This window comes from Scophthalmus maximus, chromosome 19 (assembly GCF_022379125.1).
Source record: "Scophthalmus maximus strain ysfricsl-2021 chromosome 19, ASM2237912v1, whole genome shotgun sequence".
NCBI lineage: Eukaryota > Metazoa > Chordata > Actinopteri > Pleuronectiformes > Scophthalmidae > Scophthalmus > Scophthalmus maximus.
This window is the reverse complement of record NC_061533.1, coordinates 13,558,667-13,579,735: the sequence shown is the minus strand read 5'-3', so window position 1 is coordinate 13,579,735 and position 21,069 is coordinate 13,558,667. Positions and strand designations below refer to the sequence as shown.

The 21,069-nt window shown below is 40.6% G+C and overlaps 3 protein-coding genes across 7 annotated transcripts; all 3 read right to left on the bottom strand.

Moving 5' to 3' along the window:
- Positions 1-350: 350 nt before the first annotated feature.
- On the bottom strand, positions 351-11,420 carry morc2 (MORC family CW-type zinc finger 2). Of its 5 annotated transcripts, none has more exons than XM_035640390.2 (28): positions 11,287-11,420; positions 10,516-10,671; positions 9,471-9,524; positions 9,327-9,361; positions 9,162-9,230; positions 8,914-9,004; positions 8,709-8,817; positions 7,991-8,150; positions 7,688-7,799; positions 7,418-7,543; positions 7,251-7,330; positions 7,074-7,156; positions 6,714-6,799; positions 6,335-6,475; positions 5,623-5,777; positions 5,328-5,456; positions 5,128-5,233; positions 4,909-5,041; positions 4,738-4,821; positions 4,338-4,583; positions 3,958-4,203; positions 3,055-3,174; positions 2,667-2,724; positions 2,426-2,564; positions 2,156-2,323; positions 1,931-2,024; positions 1,484-1,672; positions 351-1,366 (listed from the first exon to the last, which is right to left on the bottom strand). In XM_035640390.2, the coding sequence occupies exons 2-28, from the start codon at positions 10,581-10,583 to the stop codon at positions 1,298-1,300; spliced, it is 3,150 nt and encodes a 1,049-aa protein (XP_035496283.2). In that variant the 5' UTR covers positions 10,584-10,671; positions 11,287-11,420; the 3' UTR covers positions 351-1,297. The 5 variants fall into 5 exon arrangements, with proteins under 5 accessions (XP_035496283.2, XP_035496282.2, XP_035496281.2 ...); XM_035640389.2 differs by having other exon boundaries at positions 11,182-11,386; XM_035640388.2 differs by having other exon boundaries at positions 11,186-11,386.
- A 659-nt stretch (positions 11,421-12,079) lies between these two features.
- Positions 12,080-15,729, bottom strand: zgc:158398 (uncharacterized protein LOC568894 homolog). Its single transcript, XM_035639798.2, has 7 exons — positions 15,509-15,729; positions 14,978-15,170; positions 13,734-14,004; positions 13,526-13,625; positions 13,280-13,421; positions 13,047-13,187; positions 12,080-12,892 (listed from the first exon to the last, which is right to left on the bottom strand). Exons 2-7 carry the CDS (start codon positions 15,134-15,136, stop codon positions 12,872-12,874), a joined length of 834 nt encoding a protein of 277 aa, XP_035495691.1. The 5' UTR covers positions 15,137-15,170; positions 15,509-15,729; the 3' UTR covers positions 12,080-12,871.
- A 276-nt stretch (positions 15,730-16,005) lies between these two features.
- On the bottom strand, positions 16,006-20,975 carry plbd2 (phospholipase B domain containing 2). Its single transcript, XM_035639796.2, has 12 exons — positions 20,688-20,975; positions 20,191-20,284; positions 19,922-20,080; positions 19,730-19,830; positions 19,410-19,624; positions 18,698-18,792; positions 18,405-18,565; positions 17,904-17,999; positions 17,717-17,788; positions 17,472-17,624; positions 16,885-17,047; positions 16,006-16,716 (listed from the first exon to the last, which is right to left on the bottom strand). The coding sequence occupies exons 1-12, from the start codon at positions 20,900-20,902 to the stop codon at positions 16,549-16,551; spliced, it is 1,692 nt and encodes a 563-aa protein (XP_035495689.2). The 5' UTR covers positions 20,903-20,975; the 3' UTR covers positions 16,006-16,548.
- Positions 20,976-21,069: the final 94 nt, after the last annotated feature.

Here is a 21,069-nt window from a genome sequence, read left to right as displayed (position 1 = left end):
GTGATTGGATTTTCAGTTAAGGTGCATTGAAATTTGTTATATTTCATGCAGTGTCCTGCTTGATATGATGATCCACAGAAAAATGGGTTGTCATAAAAACCCCATTGAGTTGAACAACTTAAATATACATTTTTGGAGAAAAACTCCAGTCACATTTATTTCACTGGGCTGGTGGCAGAAATCTCAAACCGAAAAATTACTTTGGCACTAATAGTCATTGGTTGGCTTTTAAACATTTACTGACAACTCTATCAGAAATGTAAGTTTACATTTCATAAAACCTATATTCTGTAATTTAGCAACTTAGTATGTAGACATGTCAAAAATAACACGCAAACATGCATCAAAGGTGTTGCTGAACCAGTTTTATTATTTTAAGTAAAGATTTGTCAAAAATACAGAATTGTTTGTTCCAATCAGAACAAAAGGACTGAGCATGCACCGTTTAATAAAACATTTCCATGACATGTTAAAATTATGATCAAAAGAAAGGACACAGGCACTGAATAATTATGAACACACAACTTTAGCATTAAACTGAGATTTTTTTTTCTTCTTCCAAAAATAAACACAGAACAGTCGTAGCGTAAATGCAGGGGGATTTAAAGAAATACTAATACTGATAAAACCCAGTAAGTAGTTCAAGTTTGTGGGTGTGGTTCATCACCCAACCATAAAATATTTACCTGGTTTACTTTTTAGGCAGACCAGGATTGAGGAAGGTCAATGAGCAACACTGGTGTGTTTTTAGTGTACAAAAATAAAAGATAATGTTTAAGTAAAGGTTGCAGTGTGGAGCATAGCCCATACAAGCCAAAGTCTTTAGTCACCTCCGGTTCTCACTTGACAATGGACCAAAATGAGAAAGAAATGTAGTCTGTAGTTTGTCACAGCATGATGCAGATGACTATATAAAGGAAGCATTAACTCTATTAAACCTACCTACCCACAAATAATTTCAAAGGCAAATCAGGACAGGATGGCTTAAACATAGCTTAACATACAGTATATAAGCAAGTATATAAAAGGACTAAAAAGAAAACCACAAGCCAGGGGACTACCCAACTATGTAGAATCACCAAAGAACAGGCCCGAACTCAGCGAGCGTGCTGGTGCAGCCTGAACACTGGAACAAAATCAATGATCAAATTGATGACAATCTGATTCAACAGGTGGATGGATAAACGATGAAAATATTCCTAAATATTCACAGCCAACTCTGCACATAATCATATGTTCTTGAAGACCCGTCAGTCTGTTGATGTGCACGTTCGTATACTTCTGTTTTCGGTCTTCTTTAATCACCCTTGGTGAGGAGGTCCTCTATGTAGGCATCGAGCTCGTCGTCTGTGTTTATGTCAATGTCCTAAAAGTGCAAAAACAAACAACAAACAAAGAAAAAAAATATTACTTGGTTTTTTTTTGCTTATTCTTTTGGGCTATTGATAATGTGCCGTACAAAATAAGCAGTAAACAATCTTACCTCTTGTACTTTCTGCAAAAGTGCCACAATGTTTGTTCGTAGTTTCTGTAGTTTCTCGTCTGCCTCCTTCAGTTTGACCTCAGCGCTGTTGCTCTTCTCTTCCACGGCTTTGGCCCTGGCATCAGCTCGGCTCTGGTACGAGTTACACAACGACTGGAGACCAGATTCATACTGCTGGAAATATTCTTTCTAAATGGAGTGGGGGGGGAGACACATTAATACACCACCAATCAATTTATATATAAGATTATATAAACACATTCTTAAATTGGTTTTGTAGTATTGCTGGAGAAAATCTATTTCCAAGCCAATTCAGTTCTCCACTAATGATTTTACTGGTCACCAGATTTTGATTTGATCCAATTTATTCATTTTAAATACATTTTCATTGTAGGTTTTAAACTAGCCTAAAGATCGATATATTAAATGATTTACTACGTATCTCACCAAAGGAAAGGCCACCAACTCCTCCGCTGTCATGCTGTTAACATCGTCCTTTGGAATCCGAAAAGCAGGAGGGAAAAAGTATCGCAGCATTGTCCTGGATACACAATCAGCACCGTGAACACACCACAGTATTACAAGACTTAGACGAAGAATGATTCATGTGGCCCGACCATCAAGGTTTACAAAGTGTTTTGTAATAGCACCAGGTCATTGTGACCTGCTCACCTCAACATGCTGACCAGGCTGTCGGTCACCTCTCGACTGGTTCCTGGCTGAGTAGTGTCCGGCTCCATGGGCGCCGGCCCCCTCTCCGTCTCCTGCTGGGTGTCAGGTGTCTGAGAGATTGGAGATGGCGGCCGCATCAACCGGACTTCATCGCTACCTTTAAACACCCTTTTCAGACACACACACACACACGTATGTATAGGGTGTTAATTGCCTGATATGTCATCAAAAATGTGCTCTGAAAGCAAAAACACAGACACGGTTTCTTACCATCTGTCTTTAGGGGTCGATCGAGGTACGTAGTCAAACTTCACTTTCCAACGAACACTCTGTTTGTTTGCCTCGACAGCAATGACTTTGCCCGTGTACCACTCCTTATTGACTCGTACTTCAACCAGAAGACCCTTATCTGTGGAAAATAATAACACAGGTAGACATTCCTCCAATTAGAGCTTTCATCTTCCAGTTGTTTGTGCAAAGCGTGTCAGTGAAGAGCTGTCCATCCTCTCACCTTTCTGGACATTTTTTGTGTCGTTCTCTGGGTCTGGTTGTGGCGCCTTCTCAGGTGCCTGCAAAAGAACAGTCATTACCACCGCAGTAGCCAGAGAGACATTGTTTACTGAAAAGACAGAGTGAGGTTAAAAGAAATGATTTGCCAATCGGTTAATGAACCAAGTGAGATGCCCTAGTGTGACCTCAGGCATTTGTTCAGGATGGCATGGTTGATTGCAGAAAGCCGTTAAAAAGAACTTTGTATTTAAGAGAGAATTGTTAGAAGAGAAAATGATAATCTGAAAACACCGAGAACAGCCGAAAAGATTAAGTTGTCGTGACCGTTAGAAGATGTGATCGGATGCAGCCCAGCTTTAACTGGACGTCGGAGAGAAGAGTGAAGCTACCTTGGCTATAGGCCCATGCTGTTGTGTGGGAACAGATTTAGGGGCAGAGGCTGGTGTGGTTGGTGTCTTTCGTGTAGGAGTGGACACTCCTTTCCTCTCAGCATGGGAGTGTATTTTAACCTGCAAGGTCAACAGCAGATGAACTCTGACTGGAGATTCAGTAACTGACTTAGGCACCCAGGAATGCCCATATTTCCATTTTTTATTCTTTAATGTATGAGCCCCGAACTTGATTGTGTCCAATCAGACACTATGTTCTAATAGCATCAATGTCCTGAGGACAAGATGCTTGTCCACTGTATTAATGTTCTGTAAGAATATGGCAGAATTTTGGGTCTGATGAACAACGTGGCAGATACTTTGGAACATGTATGTTTTCCACATGTAGAGAAACAAAGACTTATAAAGTACAATTACAGCCAATTCATTAAATTTGTGGTTTGGCTTGTAGCTTATTATAGCACTTTAGTCACTGTCATTACTTGTTTAGATAGAGGGAAAAAAGGGTGAACAGATACACGTGTTATGATGCTGCAAGCAGCTGCCCAGGTTTGTTCAATTCTCTCTCATCTCATACATTTTTTCACTTCATGTAATTATTCTCACATAGGACACTGAGGGAGGTGAAGCAACAAAGAGCTGTGAAAAGAGAGGCTGCAGCAGACACCTTGACAGCACATTGCACAGTGCATCACACCCAGATTGACAAATACAGGCTGACTCATGACATGAAAGTAAATACTGACTGATTCATGCAGAGTTGATAATATTTCCATTTTATACAGTTCATTGGCATTTTTTTGTGCATGTTGTTGATGCATTGTTTTCAGTAAGAATGGAAATTTGAACCAGTGTTTCCGACCTGATGCCTAGAAAATCTACTCACAAATCTTGTGTGTTTACCTCGTCCGCCTTGCCACGTTTGGGAAGTGGGGTCTTCTCTACCACCTTCCCATAGTTACCAGCTCCTGCAGTCAGCTTGGATTTCTTTGTCTGTGGTTCTTCCTCCTCACTTTCTTCCTTGCTGTTCTCTTCTTCTTCCTCTTCTTCCTCTTCTTCCTCTTCTTCCTCCTCACTGTCCTCCAGCTCTATAATTCTCTTGCGTTGTCCAGCAGCTGCTGCTTTGGCAGAGGATGTTTTGGCAGATGTCTAATTTTGGAGACATATACATTTTCAAACTTTTTGGGAGATTTACTGGACACCCAAGTTTATAACTTTATCCGACAAAACCTGCCATTTTTACTTTGATATTTGTGAAATACTGTTAAAAAATTGTAACTTACCCGTGGGCTACGGCTTGATGGAGGTGCTTTGGCTTTGGGTGCAGGCTTTGCTGCAGGCGGCGGAGCCTTTGTTGCAGCTCTAGACCTGGATGGTTCCACTTTCGGTGGCGGTGGAGGAGCAGCAGGTGTCCGAGTGGGGCGCTGAGAAGCAGCACGAGATGGAGCGGTACTAAGGGCATTTTTGAGGTGAGCTGGAAGTGGTGGAGAGCGGGGCCGTGTTATGGCTCTCTCAGAAGATCTAGTTGCCTGCACCAACAACAGAAGAAAAGGAGAAAGCAAGTCTTAGTGAGTTTCTTTAAGATATGGACCTGAAATCAGTGTTGAAGATGACAGTAGTATCCAAACATTGACTCTATATTTATTTAAACATTACAAGAAGCACAGTAGACTAACTTTGTACCTGAGAGGAGCGCTCTGTTGGTTTCATGCTAACCTCCATTGGTAGCTTCTTCACATCGGCTTCAGATTTGATGGTGCTGGTTTTCTAAGAGGGGGAATATAATATTTATGTCCCGATGTAAAACAATACAGAGCAAAACAGAGACAGGGAGAGAAGGACGAGGTACAGTACCTGCAAGACCTCTAATTTCTCCTGCTGCTGTTTGATCTTTTCTGCCAGCTCTTTCTGTTTGTCTTCAACGGTCTGCTTGTCTTTTTTCAGAACACCACATGGCAAATTCTGTTTCTGTTCAAGAGCATCACACCTGAAAACATGCCATTAACTCATTACATGAATACTCAAACTATAGTCAACTTTTAAGACATATCAAATACAGTTAAATTCTGTTACCTGTCCTGAGCACTGTCAGGGTTCATGAGACACACCCAACTGTCTGGGTAGCGTTTGTCCACAGCATCCATCTGGAATGGCAGCGTTCTCCACTTCAAACATTTATCTGAAAACAGAAAAGCAGTGGCGATAGGTTGGTTTGGAGGGTTACAGTACGACTATGAGTGTCTGTTCTGTATGTGTAATGATTTTTAACTGACCACACTGAATAGTTAGTGGTATCTCCATGGCCCGACGTCTCTTGTATCTTTGCTCCGATGATGGCGGTGCAGACCAGCTGGCAGACAGATATCCAAACTCATCCCAGAACTTCACGATACCTTTCTGGGCTGCAGAACACACAGAGATATCATTATTATTAAAGTAATAAAATATACTTGACTCAGGAAAATATTATACTGATAGAAGTGTTAAACTGTGTCCACCATTTTTTTTTTAACTGTGCAGAGTAGGTTTTGCTCACAATAGAAAACCTGAAAATTCAGAGAAACTCACCAATATTAGTGTCCTTCCAGTACTGAGCTAAATGTTCCCCCATGGATTTCAGTAAATGTCGATACTCCTTAGCATCTGCAAAGTCCTGTTTGTTGTGAGTGGGCTCGAGAACTAAATATGGGACATCCACTACACCAACGACGCCTCCGCAGGCCCTAAAACACGAAAGCCATATAACTGCAAATCATTTTTCTTGGTCATTCAAATGTTGTACTGTGGTAAGAGCAGGTTTGAACACAAGCATAAAATCTTTAATTGATATTAATAATTACAGGACAACACTGGAAACAGAAGTTATTACCAGCACCAATATCAATCAATAATCAATTACTAGCCTTAATTAAAAAACATGTTATCCCATTACAGCTATGCTACAATAATACATTTTAGCTTTAAAACACATCGCTTCTGCTGCTACGGTTACACCTGCCTTCCACACCACTACGTAGTTTATGAGTCCCTAAAACAGAGATGTTTGGAAAACGTAATATGCGAATTCATGTGTGTTCGTATGGACAGGGATTACTGCTGATACGGAGTTAAAACAATTGTGTGGACGGAGATCGTATTGGTTTCTAAATTAAATTTATAAAAAGGATGTAGCCGGAGTCAGGCCTCTGAGTATCATGAATACTTTCTAATGTTCTAAGAACATGGCCTCGGATCCCAACACGATCAGTGTCACTTTTCAATCGGAATACATTTTACTCACATGCCTCCGTCCAGCTGTGGCCCCGTCTTCTCATACATCTTGATGAGACGAGAGCAGTTGTACACAAACATCCCATCAAGGTCCCTCTGTTCAATGTTCAGGCCAAATATAAAATTCAACTCTTTGGGCTCCTTTAATGCTCTGAGGAACAAAAAGGAATATGAGTCTGACAAGACGAAAACCCACTAAAAGAAAGTGTTATGTTTTTCAAAGCTCATATTACTGTTGTCTTTATGTGACAACGAACATATACTGTAGTTGTGCTTTGTCATTATTGGTTGGTAAATATTCTAATAAAGTACAATCACATAGGAGACGAAACAAATTTTTAACTGTTTGCAAATCTCCACATGAGAAAAGACAAGTTTCTTTATCATACTTCTGTTTGGCTTCGAGAATCCTTTTCTTCATGTCAGCGTCACGTAGAAGCATCATGGCGGAGTCTTGAGCCTTTCTCAGAATTGCCTGGAGGAAGAGTATAAGGAGGGAGAAATCCCAGATTATGCCTTGACTGCTTCAGTCTTTACAACCCTGAATAGTCATTTTGATAACTGAGCATCAGATGTGCTTCCGCTGCTGACCCTTTCAAATCCCACTTCGACCTTAACCACACTTTTAGATAAATGCAGGGTTTTGAAATACAATTGAGGTTTTAGACAAAAAAATATGTCCAGTTAAAGGCCTGTTTACATTGAATGCAACCAGATTTGCATTTCACAAAATAACCAACACCTCATACCCGTGAATTTTTTGACAGGTCCTCCACTAATCCGGCCTCTACAGCCATTCGCTTACTCTCCGCCTCTCTGGCCTTTTCCTCCGCTGAAATACATGACACAAAACGGTCAGGTCAAGTCAGGTCAAGTCAAGTCAAGTCAAGTAAAACAAAACTGGAATAATTACACCCCGGACTCACCGATCTTAGCAAGGTGATCTGCTTTCTTGACTTCTTGCTCAGCACGAGTTTTAAAACGGGTAGATGAGTATTTATAAACCCTGTCAACAAAAACAAGAGTTCCAGTGAAGGTTAAGTCACAGGACTGCAGAGGTTATAGACACAGTATAAGTGTATTAACACATTACCTTGGTTTATAGAGACAGCAGGAAAGTCTTTTGGTCCGGACTTTGTGTCCCTGGATAAAAATCCTCATGCGTGGGTCGATGTACAAAACAGCTGCATACGCCCTGAACGACCTCCTCTCTGGCTTCCTGTGAGAGACGGAAGAGCGTGGTCATCAATACTCACAAAATGTCTGATCCATGCAATCAGCATCATTAAAGGAATGTGTAAAATATAGTTCCTTTCACCATGGACAAGTGTTTTTTTAAAAATCGAGTAACTGCTCTACTCACACTCCTTCAAAAGGCGTCCCAGCCATCAGTATGTCTTGGTGATCTGTCTCTGCATCCAGCTCTGGTTCTCTGTTGTCCATCAGCTTCAGATTATAGATGATCACAAGAGTGCCTTTTAACAAAACACAACACATACACAACAGAGAATGTTACTCATAAAGACATCACCCACAAGATATATTTTAGCTGAAAGTTCAACTAAATAAATTAACTTTTGGGAGTTGGGCCAATGATTGTTTTTTCTAATTGATGGACATCACAAAATTAATATATTTACATTAAGACACAGATTAATATGCTTACCACTGCTGCTTTCTATTTTGTTGAACTGTTCCATCAGTTGTTCTACATTTTTAAAGGGCGAGTATTTGAAGATCAGCTCGGTCTCTATGGCATATTTCTCCGGGTCAGAGGACAGCGGCTCCTTGGTCTTCAGATCCCAGGAAGGGAGAGGGACAATCACCTGAAGAGACAAGATTAAACACAAAAAATCTAGAGACGTTTGACAAGCACAGACTATGATAAAATACCAATGGGTTCCAATGATGGCATTAGGAGGAAAGCCAAGAACAAAATAGAGTAAAGCATCTTGTAACTAGTAAATATCAAAACAGAAGAAAAACATAAAAGGCATCCACAATCCCAAAAGGTTGAGTAGCAGCAGTATGATAGAAACTCAAAATGACACAAACCAATGACTGCAATTTTCAATAATACATTTTTTCCCCACAATTAAAGATTAAGGAGACATTGGTCATTGGTTTCTTGCAGAACTACAATTAGTCAAAATACTCACAAAAAAAAGTAACTATTTTACAAAAGATCAAAGCAATGTTGAGATTACTATATAATAAAGGACATGGTTGAAATTAACTAAAAGCATTTTATTTATGTGTTATGACAGAAAATGCATTTCTAATGTGAAGTGGGAGTTTGTTAAAAATAGTTGGTGCATAATTATAGACACAAATAACATCCAATAATTAATAGCCCTAACTAATAGGGCTATAATGACTCTGACCTCATCTAGTCCCTCTTCTTCATGGAAAGTCCTCGACAAGAAAAGGCAAGTCAGCGTGTTTCCCTTTTTTGTGAACAAGATGAAGTCTTTGCCAATTCGCATAGAGCCACTGTGAAAATAAACATTTAAACGATGTGAAATTCTTCAAACACTAGTGTACCAACTGCACAATGTCATGATCACATGAATGGGGTGATGGTCTTACGATTTCAGTCCATTTCCATACTGCCCGATCTGTGTGGACCCAGGTGATCGTTTGCTTGATTTCCCGAACTGAATCACATGGGTTGCCTCACCTTATAATTTTTTTTAAAAAAAAGAATAAAAAGGGTTCAGCATTATATTTCAAACACAAAATTCATAAAACCTCACAATGAACCCATACAAAGCACTTGTTAACATGAACTAAACACCAGCGTGAGGTTATTTCTCTGGCAATAAAGTCATACTCACTTGGGTCCATTCCAATACCATCATCCAGAAAACAGAGCAAGTAGCCGCCCCGCAGCTCTGGCCTTTTTTCTGTCAGAGAAATAGGAAGGTGAAAGACATGTTAGGAGCAATGAATAAATGTGTATGATTCAGTGTTTTAAACTAGGCGAGTATTCTGAGGTGTACCTGTGTAGATGTCTATTCGTGTGGCATTAGCATCTCTGAAAGAAATAAACCAACAGTGAGACTTTCTATGTACTTACAAGCATGGATATCAGGCTGCATAGTGTTTCAACAATTATAGGCTCTGTTGCAAATCACAATGGGTACCTTGAATTGTCAACAAGCTCCGCCAAGGCTCCAAATAAGAACTCGTGGGTTGTCCTGAAAACAGACCATGAGTTTCATTGATTGCTGTAAATCAATATGTGCACAGATTATCAATATATTTTATCATTAAAAGGGATTTAACTTGAGTTAACTAGGTAAGCTGGACGTAGAAAGTGGATGTGTGACAGAAACTTGACAGGATCTGAACACCACATTGATATTCTGAGTGGGGTTATTATTCAGTCATACAACATGCACTTCCTAGAAGTCTATTGAGAGACTATGTTTCTATGTCCTGGTTGATCATTTACTCCATCAATCATCAGATTTAATTGCAAATGCCATTTTACTTGGTAAATTGCTAAAATAAGCTCTAAATCGTTCTTGCAGTTATATATTACCTGTGCAGAATAAAAAATAATAATACAACAGGTTGGGTCTGAATTCATCTGTGTTCCTGGATGTGTTGACAGGCTATCAAAGAATGACATGGGAGGGAACCTTGGTAACATCGTCACTCCTGCAGTGCACAAGCATTAATTGCAACTCCCTTTAAAATCCATGAAAGTTTAATGATGTGAAGCATTCACAGGTTGTCCCTGTTTGATTGTTGTTGTTTTTTTCAGACAAGAGCCAAGAATGCTGTTAAATTACTAACAGGAAACCATCAAGTTTAAAACTCGAAAAAACCAAATATCACTAATGAGATACTAGAGATACATTAAGAGTATCACATGACATTATATGAAACTTTAAAAACAAACTATTTTTGGGATTGAAGTCATTAAATACGAACTGCCTCAGCATTGAAGGGGAACTCTCCTCTTCTTTGAATAGATACACAGAACAGGAGAAAGAATGTGGTCGGTGTAGATTTGGTGACAGGGACATTTATAGTGCTCAGTTGTAGCTGTTCAAACATTTATGCTGGTGTGTTGGATCTGTGCAGCCATTCAAGGGATTTGTCATTTATGTACACCAGTGGGCTGGCATGCTGTATTTGGTGGGTGGCGCGTAATATCAATAGTCACCATCTTTTACTTACGAATTTGTGTGCAGGTACTCAAAGGTAAGTTGAGCTCTGCTCAGGTTGCTGTAGCTGGAGAAGGCCATGGCCTCTCACTGTTACTTCCGGTTTCTCTCCGTCTACCCTGTTTGTCTTCTTCCTGATGGAGCGAGCTCTGGTCCAAGAGCTTTAATCCTTGAAAGAGCAAACACACACCGTCACATGTCTTGTACAGTTACCAACAGAGTAATTCCATTAGCTAACACCCTGGACAGGAGGAGGTATCAGATGGGGAGGACGCTTTACAACGAGTCTTAAAGGGGGGGGGGGCAAGTAAACAGCACCGTCAAGTTATGACTTCAGCCTCCCCACCCAGGACGAGGAACACCACGTGTGGGAGAGCTGCTGCACGCAAACATTATTGTTTAGCTACGAGCAAAAAAACCAAAAAAAAAAACCTGAAGGCGCCTGTTAGCTCAGAAGACGCGAGTGTGTGTTTTGCATTGACCAGTTACTGATGTAGCTCGGTGTCTGTGGAACAAGCACCGGCCATGTTAGCAAGAAGAGCATTTTAAATACAATATTATGCTAATGTAGCTAACGGATGTTAACATCTCCAACAGAATGTTTATGAGGTAACGAGCTGCTAGCTAGCGTCACAGTCAGAACAGGGAGCTGGCGTCAGCCGCGTCGAGTCATTTTCACCAACTTTGCAGACCGTTCTCATAAGATGGCGACCTCGCAGGGGCTCCGCGCCACTAACGCACGGTATAATCCGTCCTCGGAGGAAAAGATATTTCGTAACGTTACATTTCCATCTCCCCTAACATGACACAGTCCGCCAGGCCGCGAACAATCCGACCAGCCCGTCCTGAGCTCCGCTCATATCCCGCCTCTTTCTTCCTCCACTCAGCCACTCGGTCAATAGAAAGGCACCGTGTAGAGATCCTGAACGCTGATTGGAGGATTTACGATGCTACGTCAGCGGAAGACATTGCGGCGCATCAGGTGTATGGCGTTCACTGACCTCAAATTATAATCCCCTTTCTGAGAAGGAAAGGTATACTCATTTGTATATCCATATCAATTGTTCATATTCACTTACAGGAGAGACATAATTCAATAGTGTATGTCAACCGATCATAATTGACATTATCTCTCTTACTAAAAAAAAGCTCTGCTAGTTTATTTCCATACTACGCTGAAAAGAACTTACCTGTCAGGAACGCAGGGAAACAACATTGAAATTCCTAAATATTCAGTTACATCTAAACAGTCGTGAAAACTATGTTGTTGTTGTTTTTTTTTCTATGAGCGCTATTTCCCTCCCAAATGTGACTGGGCTCCACTAAAATCAGTTATTCAACAGTTCATTGTCACTTAGACCAACACTGGCAAACTGTTTATTACCAGAATTGTGAGTGTGCTTGTGCAATTAGGCTAATGCATCACATTTTATCTACATGAATGAATGAAACCAGTGAAAATTACTTACAAAAAGCCAATCCGGGAAAAATCCATTAACTCAAATCATGTTCACAATCCTGGACAGACTTGGCTATTCATTGTGTCTGGAGGACAAATCAGGTCTCAACACTGCTCATTTCCATGCATACATTTTTTAATGTGCATATTGTGCTGTTAACTCTTTGTTATTTAAAAAACATGGCAAATGACCTGTGTCATACAAACTTCAACAGAATATACACCCATTTTAGTTTTTATCCATTTAACAGTGTATGGTGACTGAAGCAACAAACAGCACTTGGTTAGAATCTTCAGTGATTCTTCAATACCCACTTCTTAACATTTCTACTGCTATTTAAGGGATTATTCATCCTACTGTCTCCTAGGTGAATACAAGAATACCTCCACTGTGGATCTGTAGAGCTGGCATTTATGTTCAATGTCAGACATGACAACAAAAATAAATGTCAACAAAATAAATAGCCTTGTACACCTGCTGATTGGTATAGAGAATGTTATTTTACAACCTTCAGTTTAACTGGAAAAACACCTGATATATTAAGCCCTCACCCAATTGAATGCAACCAGATAATTTTCACTTACAAGTAAACGTAACGTACAAGTTACTGAGAATAATTCTGGGAAATGTGGGAAGTGAAGTAGATAAGGGGGTTCAGAAAGCAAACAACCCCTGGAATGTACAGTACACAAGAGACCGGAGAGTTAAGGCATGGCCAGTAAACAGTGTAGGCATTATCTGTTGAACGGTTGTTCCCATTAACCGCGATCCAATAACAATATATACTCTTTCTTTTTCACACCCATAAATCAGGGAATCGCCACTGATTTAGTATTGCACATGAAGTTGGCCCCTTTAAAAGCAGCAACCAACTGATCTCATCTTCAGGATGCAGTGGATGAGAATACTTCAGGTGTCGATCAATGGCTCCTGCAAAAAAAGTAAAAACCAAGGTTATGTTAAAGTCTCTGCACATTTCTCAACATGCCACAACATCTAGATGTCTTACACAGAAATGCTGGTTAATGTAAACAGCTTCCAAAAGAACAAAGCAGTTCAATAGTTATATAAAGTTGACTATTACATTTTTTAAATCCAGCCCATTCCAGTGGCCGCAGCGTGTGAGGGAGTGTTTCACACTTGCAGTTACACAGAATATCAAACAAACTCCCAGCAGAAAAACACTGACTTCCAACAGATGGCGCACTGCCACGTTACGCTCCTCCTGAAAAAAAGAGTAAAAGTAGAGAATGATGACAAGAGGGGACATGTGTGATGACTGAGCGTGTTATTTCGTTCATGTGTGACACACTGTACCTGGGTTAACATGACTGTGAGTGCTGGGTCCTTCTTGGATCGTAAACTGTAGCAGGTTTGTGAGGCTGAAGGCAGCTGGTTGCTCACTTCCACACGAACGGGTGAAATTTTTTTGTCAAATGCAGGACACTTCGGAGGACGTCTTCATGACAGTATACAGAAAGAAACAACATTAAGCTTGACAGAGAGACATACTAAGGGGCCTAATTAGTAGAAACATACGCGTTATAATTTGAATTAACTTACGGGCTCAGGGGCAGGAGGTGTGTTGGGGCACTAATGTTGAGGCAGGTGTGGGTACCGTTTCCAGACAGAAACTCTAGAGTCACATTAACAATCTCGTTACCTAGGGAGCAAAACAAATTCAGGATGGGAGAATATAGAATATATACATGGGAGAATATGTGGTTATTTACACACTTTCACAACAAAGTCACTTCAGCGTAACACCAACCTTCAAGATGTAGTTGACTGCCTCTCAAGACAGTGTATAGACCAAGGTCTTTTACTGAGCCACTGCCAGAGCTGGCAGTCACAACCAGAGGGACTCTGAGATGCAAATGTGAGACGGAAGAAGAAGTCTTGATAGAGTCAACCTGATTCTCTTTATAATTTTTCTGCTCCGCCAGAAGAGAGGGAGCTGATGAGACAAGTGCAGATGACCCTGCACTGGCTTTCGTACAGAGCTGGAGCTGTGATAAGGAGGACAGAAGATGGTTCCAGTCCTAAACGAAGAATAAATCACATGATTTGCACATCAATATCAGCCCAGGACAGAAACACATGCATACATGAAGTCAAAGCCTGTGTAAAACGATATGCTTCATTGTACAACAGTACTCACTGTCAACTCAGATTGCATGGTACAAGCATGGGTTACAATCTGTGATTAATGTTCATCAAATGAGTCCATTTGATGAACATTGATGCATTCATTTTTTAATCGTCCAGTAATTTACCCATTCTGGACAAAAAAAACTTCTTTCTTCCTTTTTGGGTTTTAACAAAAAAGGACTATCTGTCTTGACAGTGACTTTCATTGACTCTCTCTGGATGCTCACGTGACTCTTTGTTTCTTTCCTCACACTCAGACAGCTCTAATGAGAGACATGGTTCTGTGAGTTATTCTCAAGGAATGTTCACTCCACCACGCTTCAGACACCGGTTGCATGAATTTGTTTTGTTTGGCCACAAGGAGAAACTGTGATTTATACATTAAGATGTGAACAAAATTGGGAAGAATCTCAGGGCCCTTTAGCAAAATGTTAACTCTGATTGACTACATTCATTTTTATATGCTAATTGTTCGGGTCTCATTTTTTTGTTTTTTTTGTGCTTGTACACTCCTATTCTTAATAAGTTGCATTTAACAATCACACGTGGATGATGAATTAGTTACTCAGCTATTGATTTCTCTACCATCCCACCATCTCTGTGTGTGTGTTAGTGTGTGTGTGTGTGTGTGTGTGTGTGTGTTGGTGTACGTGTGTGTGCAAACACTTGTGTGTATAAATTGGGCTTTGGTTATTTTAAATGTTATTACTATAAATATGTAAATAAAGATCATTTTTTGACAAAAACTCAGATTGCATTGAAGACCATCAGCTCAAATTTTATCGAAACTTCGATATTTGATGATCAAAATTTGCTCCAAACCACAGAAAGGGCTCAGATGAATTAGGAGGAGTCGGTCCTCACCTTCTCTGTATCAGGGTTAGACAGGGTGTGAGTGGAGCTGTAGGAGCTCAGGCAGATGAAGGAGATGGCCAGACTCAACAGACACAGGAAGAATGTCACCGTTGGCGGGTTGTGGGATACGTAACCTCTGAGGTTGGTCATTGGCTGCCAGAAACCCATCCTCAGATTCCACGTGCACTTGGGATGCGGTGATCTGTAAAAACAGAAGAGTCACTTCAGTTACTAGACATTTGACAGCTCTTTTCTTGACAATGCTAGCTGGTATAGCAATGCTTATTGGTTAGTGGATTCATTAGTGATTACAGGTTATCAGTGTATCTGTCCAACATAAGCAAGAAGTTCTGCACAGTTTTAAATAAGACACTGGTGAATGTGCTGCTTTTACAGCATAACGGTATTCAGTCGACACTAGTCCACACTACACAGGACTCACTTCTCCACCACAACCAGCAGCTCACCTGCTCAGATCATATGTGGTTACTGTCAATGTGTAACGTTGCTAACTAAAGAAGCTAATAGATTTCTTCGAACCTTGGGAGGGAGCAGACGTTTCCTGGTCACGTCACCGTTTCTGTTAAAGCATCGTGTCCACCGAGTTTCTTGACGGGGAGCAAAGCGGAGTTGGTCATCGGAGAGGTTTAAAGCACGAATGTCTTGTTATACGTACATGGTATAAAGTTCAGCTACAGCGCCACTAACACAAAGGCACGACAGCGCTGTCTGTTTACGAGAGCGCAATGCCATGACGACTGTGACGCGACGTGCTGCGTTCGAGTCAACTCGGATATCCAGGAGTTCTAACCGTCTACTAGATAACAAAAAAAAAGTCTAAACTTGTGATCCTCGGGGCACATCTATGTAACCCGACTTTTATAGAATAGAGAAAGAGTTGCGGGTGGTTTTGATTGTCAAACTTTCATATTTCTATCCAACCCTGCATTGACAGAATTGTTTATGCATTGATGTCATCTATTAATGTTGAAAAATCAAAGGGACAAGCACTACAAAGACAAAGCAATAACACCAACTTCCATTTTTTTTAAAAAAAGGCAACGATCAGGGCACTTTATTTTGAAAATGCAACGCATCATAACAGAATTACTCAAATTTGAGTAAGTCATTTGTTGATCATGTGACAGAATATTAGTATGAATAAACTATCAATATTTGTACTTGGTGATTTCTCTAGCTAAGTTGAACTTCACTGCAAACACTACCTATCCAATTAAACCATCAGAATGGAAGTGATTTGCATCTTCACACATTTGGCATGAGGAATCAACATCTTGAAAACAAAACATGAAAATCACACATAATGTGGAAGCTCCCACTTTACAACAGTTACATTGTGAAGTTGTGGTTCTCAGTTATATTGCCTTATATTCCAAGTTCTGCAAACAGTTCTGCTGACAGTTCAATAATGTAATAATGCAACAGTTCCAAAACATAGTCGTCACTCTCCTGAGAGTGAATAACTTAATGAATGTACCACTTCCCTTTATCCCTTTATTAAAACAGCACAGCTGAGAGTTTTTCATCATGTCACTCTTGTCCACAGAATGAAACAATTACTAAGTCCAGGTGACTTGTATAGGCTTGAATGCCCAAGTATCAGGATGACCCATGTGCATCAAGTCTTTGTAAGGGGAAGTGCTCCACTGGAAGGGTGGCACCTGGTCCCAGGTTGGCCCGCTCGCTGCCACCATTCCATACTCTCGGAACATCTCATATGAGGTCAACTGCAGAGGAGCACACACACAATACAGCGGATTTAACAAAGACCTCATTTATATGCCAGTCAGCAAAACATGCACAAACAATTCATTATGCATGAGAGTAGAAAGTACTCTTGAGAGATGGGTGATGGCAAAAAATGAAATTAATATTAAAAATAAATAAATGAATACCTTCATGTCTGTTCCCCCATGTTGTCGCTGCCTTAAGGCACCAAATGGATATGTTCCATTGGCTGGGTTCAGGTCTGAGCGAGCTGAAATCGCATTCTCCCCATTTGCCGGAGGGTCGCAACCTTCACATTTTGACAGTGGGTCTTCTTTAAAGTTGTTATACCTGGGGAGAGATGCTGCATCTCATAAATAAAAGGAAGTTTCAGTAATTTCCCTATGAAAATATACAATCTAATGTTAAATTTTGTTTTTACAATAAGAGTAAGAGTAAGTGAAAGTCTTTCACTGTCATATGCACTGTAAAAACAGGTGTTGTACCATTCAAAGAAATTCTCACTTTGCTCGTCCTCCATTGTCAGTTGAAGAGTAAAATTTGAAATATTCAGTACAAAAAAGAAAAATATCTATACATATAAATATATAAACACATATATACGCTCATGTAAATATGTAAACATTATAAATATATAAACAGAGTTGGTGTGCATTGTGGAAAAACAGTCATAAGGTGCATCGTTGCAAATACAGATCAATCCAGCACATGTTGGAAATGCTCACCTCCAATTTGTGCAGCAGACGGACCTTACCTCATGAGGCGGACCATTGAGTCCACATCTGTGACGTCCGTCTGGTTTCTTCTGAATAATTGAGCCCGAGGATTCTGGTCCAGAGAGAACCACGGGCCGAACTTCTCAACGAGCTCATTGCAGCCGCTGGCATTAAAAATTTCCTCGTAGTACCTACAAAAGTAGCATGAATGAACTAAAAGAAAATTTGCAATAAACATGGAACAGTGTTTTCATAAAATTTGCCGTTGAAACTCGATACTTACGGTATGTTGTAACTTGCCCAATATCCTTTCTCCAGCAATTCCTGAGTTTTATCAGTGTAAACAATGAATCCCCTGTAGAATTACAAGATAAGAAAAGCTTATTCTAAGTGAGTGAGTTGTGACAGGGCTGCGAGTCATCCACAGAAATTTATCTGTTTCTGATTAAAAGTCGGCTGCGAAGACTTACGGAATCTGCTCCAGCACAACAAAGAGGTCCTCTTTCATATCAGGCAGCCCCGGAGTGAAGTGGTTATAGTCTACAATCATCCACTGGTTGTTATACCTACAAAAACACACAAAGTCCACCTGAGCATAAAGTCCTTTAACCTACAAGATTTTACTGATTTTTATTAATTTATTGCACATCTAATGTGATTGAAGTTGAAGTTAACTGACTAAGCAGAGGATAAACAAACAGCACAGCATGATGATCCCATTATAGCCGTGTGACGCAATTGACTTCTCATGTGACTCCTGATAATAATTGACCCACTTCTGCTTCCTTTACACCTCATCAATCCACAACTCAAGTCTACGGTTACACAACATCGTATCTAATCTTGTCATCCCTGGGAATTTGGATAACAGAGCCTGAAAACTGTTCAGTTCAATTACATTTGGACAAAGTGGTGATAATGTTGGTTAACAAGTAATGAGAGCCCGTTTCTTCCTGGTGTGTGAAACTCACGTTCCACTGTTATACTTGCTGAATATCTCGGCCCATTCCTTGCCTGTAGCAGCCAGTCGATTGGCCACAATGTTCCTCAGCCATTCCATGATGGTTCCTATGGGCTGCACAAACTTCCAGAGAGCAGGGTTGCTGTTGCCAATAGTGGTTTCTAAGGTAACCTGCAGACATAAGATTTATTAAGAACAAGATCCTCCATCTAGTAAAATAACAACATATTTTAATAAAATAAATAAAATAAAATAAATAAGTGTATAATACTCAATTCTGTCATGCCAGGTGCAAGTTCTCACCAAGCCGCTACTTAGAATATAAAAGTCATCTCCAGAGAAGATTGAACCAGGGTAAGAGGAGAAGGCCTGAGTTCCCCCAGGAAGAAGATCATTGGCTGAAAAAAAATAAAAATAGAGCACATCAATAAAGTTAGGTTGGCCTATATTCATATAAACATAAATAAAATAGCTTCCAGTCAATTGCTAAAGCTTTCCAAGTAAGAAAAAATAATTGTTTTGAGGAGAAAAGGTTGATGAAAAAACTGTAGGCCAAAAAATAGTCTGACATTTTGGCAAATGTGTTTGGTTTTATGCCGAGTTATATTTAAAAACAACACCACTCTGTAGACTGGTTCTGTACAGCAGTAACAACCAAGACCTCTCAAGCTCTCTAATTAACACATCTTGATTGATAATCACATCTTGATTGTTTAAAGTCTAAAAACAAAAAAGTGTGGTTTTATGACTCAGACCATTCCCAGGAAATTTTGTTGCGACAGCGTTTGCCAGGTAAACAACTGAAGCCATAACCCTAACCCAAATTTTGTTACTAGGCAGGCTGTTTCCTCCAGTTACCAGTCTTTAAGCTAAGCTAAGCTGCTGCTCGCTGTAGCTTAATATTTAAAGTGCAGACTTTTCCTTTTTTCTCAAACTCAAGTAAGCATTTTGCCCAAAATGCCAAACTATTCCTTTAATGTGATTAAAGCAGAAGACACTTGCATCTGTAAACTACCTAAAGGTGAGACACTGAAGGCAAAGATGTATTTCTTCATAATGCGCAGCATGGACTGGTAGGTGTTCCAGGTGTCATGTGACACCAGCAGTTCCTTATTGTTTGGCAACAACTTAATGAGAGCAGAGCAGGAACCAGATCCAAGAGGTCGCGTTTGGCTGGATTTGTTCAGGGCTGATTCCAAGTCCTCAAGATCCCCACCCAGCTGGAAAAGTCTATTTAGACCGAGAAACCGTGAGTGAAAGAAACAAAATGTATGATCTCAGAAACAGAGAGGAAACATGTTTGATTAATACAAAATGGAGACAGGCAGCACTAACAGAAAGCCAAACGGGTTGAAGGAGAGTGGCCCCACTGGGAAAGACAGTTCATCATTGTAGCTGTCCTCCAGACCTTTCAGCTGCAGCAGGGCCAGACGCACCTGACGAGGACAAGAAAAGACGGACAGTGAAACATCTCCCCGGCCTTTAAACGTTTTGATGTTATGCTTCTGACAAATGCTCGTTAGGTACCTGGTACCAGTAAGGTGAATTTGGCTGCTTCTCTATTTGGTCTTGAGCCCACTGCAGATTGGCTGTGATGAAAGCCTTGAGGCGCGCGCAGTAACCCGTCTGACTGGTGAAGGGCCCGCAGTAACCCATCAGTGTGTTCATCCAGTGCTTATAGATGAGCTGGAGCACACGGATACCGATGTGAGGCAAAGCAAGCAAATTAAACATTTCAACAACATCTAAATTTAAAGCACGGTGCAGCCCGGAGAACGGCTTTACAGTAAGCTGACCTGAGATGTGACTGCAGCCTCCACTGCGCCAGCAGCGTACGCCTGGATACTGTCATTGTACTTATTGCTGGTGGTGACCTCCAAGAAAGACCATCTGAGAAGAGAACACATTCTGAATGAGAACACATTCTGAATGATGACGTAAGGGAGGTACAACCTGTGTGCAGGCTCAAAGGGTTGCAGCAGGTTGGAAATAATTGCCTATACTGCTGTTGAGGAGAAGTTTTTATTTTCTTGTTGGGTTACTGCAAAGTCCATATATCCTGTTAACTTTTGACTCGAATAATAACATGCATTGTTACTTTGTTATGGAGGATCATAGACAGGATTATGGAAATGACACAGTTGCAGCCCTGACCTCAAACATCTCAATGTGACATGAGCTAACACGGTACCACAGCTACACGGGGCAAGTGGGGTTTCACATTCAAGACTCAGGCAACAAAACAAAGGCAGCTGATTGACACTTGGTACTTAAAAAAAATGCGTCAACTCACCCGGATTTTGCAATGTCATCAGTGAAGTTCGCCCAAGCTACAAAGTCCTCTCGGAATCCCTCCAGCACAGACAGCTGTCCGCTTTGTTTGTCGAGAACCGCGGTTCGTATCTCGGCTCGAACACACGCGCACAACAAGACGTACGAAATTACCGAAACATGCACAACTGTATTCAAAGTCCCCACAGTCGACATCTTGTTTGGCCTGAACGCCATGTTTGCATCGTATACTGTATATAAACAAGTTGGCGTGAACGAGTCACATGACAACGAGGGCGACTGGTCACCTGACCGAAGTCAAGAACGTCCTTTCAAAATAAAAGACTCCATCCTCGTGTCCTCATCCGGTCCCCGAAGACACGTGACGCACGTGTGACAAAGTA

Bases quoted from the DNA above. Each gene is read 5' to 3' on its own strand.
- morc2 (XM_035640390.2), bottom strand. From the start codon at position 10,583: ATGGCCTTCTCCAGCTACAGCAACCTGAGCAGAGCTCAACTTACCTTT. The intron at 7,800-7,990 runs GTAAGCATATTA...TTTTGTTAAAAG, and splicing joins CAAAATAGAAAGCAGCAGTG to GCACTCTTGTGATCATCTAT. The intron at 1,367-1,483 runs GTAAGATTGTTT...TTGCACTTTTAG, and splicing joins TTTTGCAGAAAGTACAAGAG to GACATTGACATAAACACAGA.
- plbd2 (XM_035639796.2), bottom strand. From the start codon at position 20,902: ATGGCGTTCAGGCCAAACAAGATGTCGACTGTGGGGACTTTGAATACA. The intron at 20,285-20,687 runs GTGAGTTGACGC...TTCTCTTCTCAG, and splicing joins GATGACATTGCAAAATCCGG to ATGGTCTTTCTTGGAGGTCA. The intron at 18,793-19,409 runs GTAGTTTACAGA...ATTTTTTTTCAG, and splicing joins CTTCAGTGTCTCACCTTTAG to CCAATGATCTTCTTCCTGGG.
- zgc:158398 (XM_035639798.2), bottom strand. From the start codon at position 15,136: ATGGGTTTCTGGCAGCCAATGACCAACCTCAGAGGTTACGTATCCCAC. The intron at 13,188-13,279 runs GTACAGTGTGTC...TCTTTTTTTCAG, and splicing joins TCACAGTCATGTTAACCCAG to GAGGAGCGTAACGTGGCAGT. The intron at 12,893-13,046 runs GTAATAGTCAAC...CTTTTTTTGCAG, and splicing joins ATGGGCTGGATTTAAAAAAT to GAGCCATTGATCGACACCTG.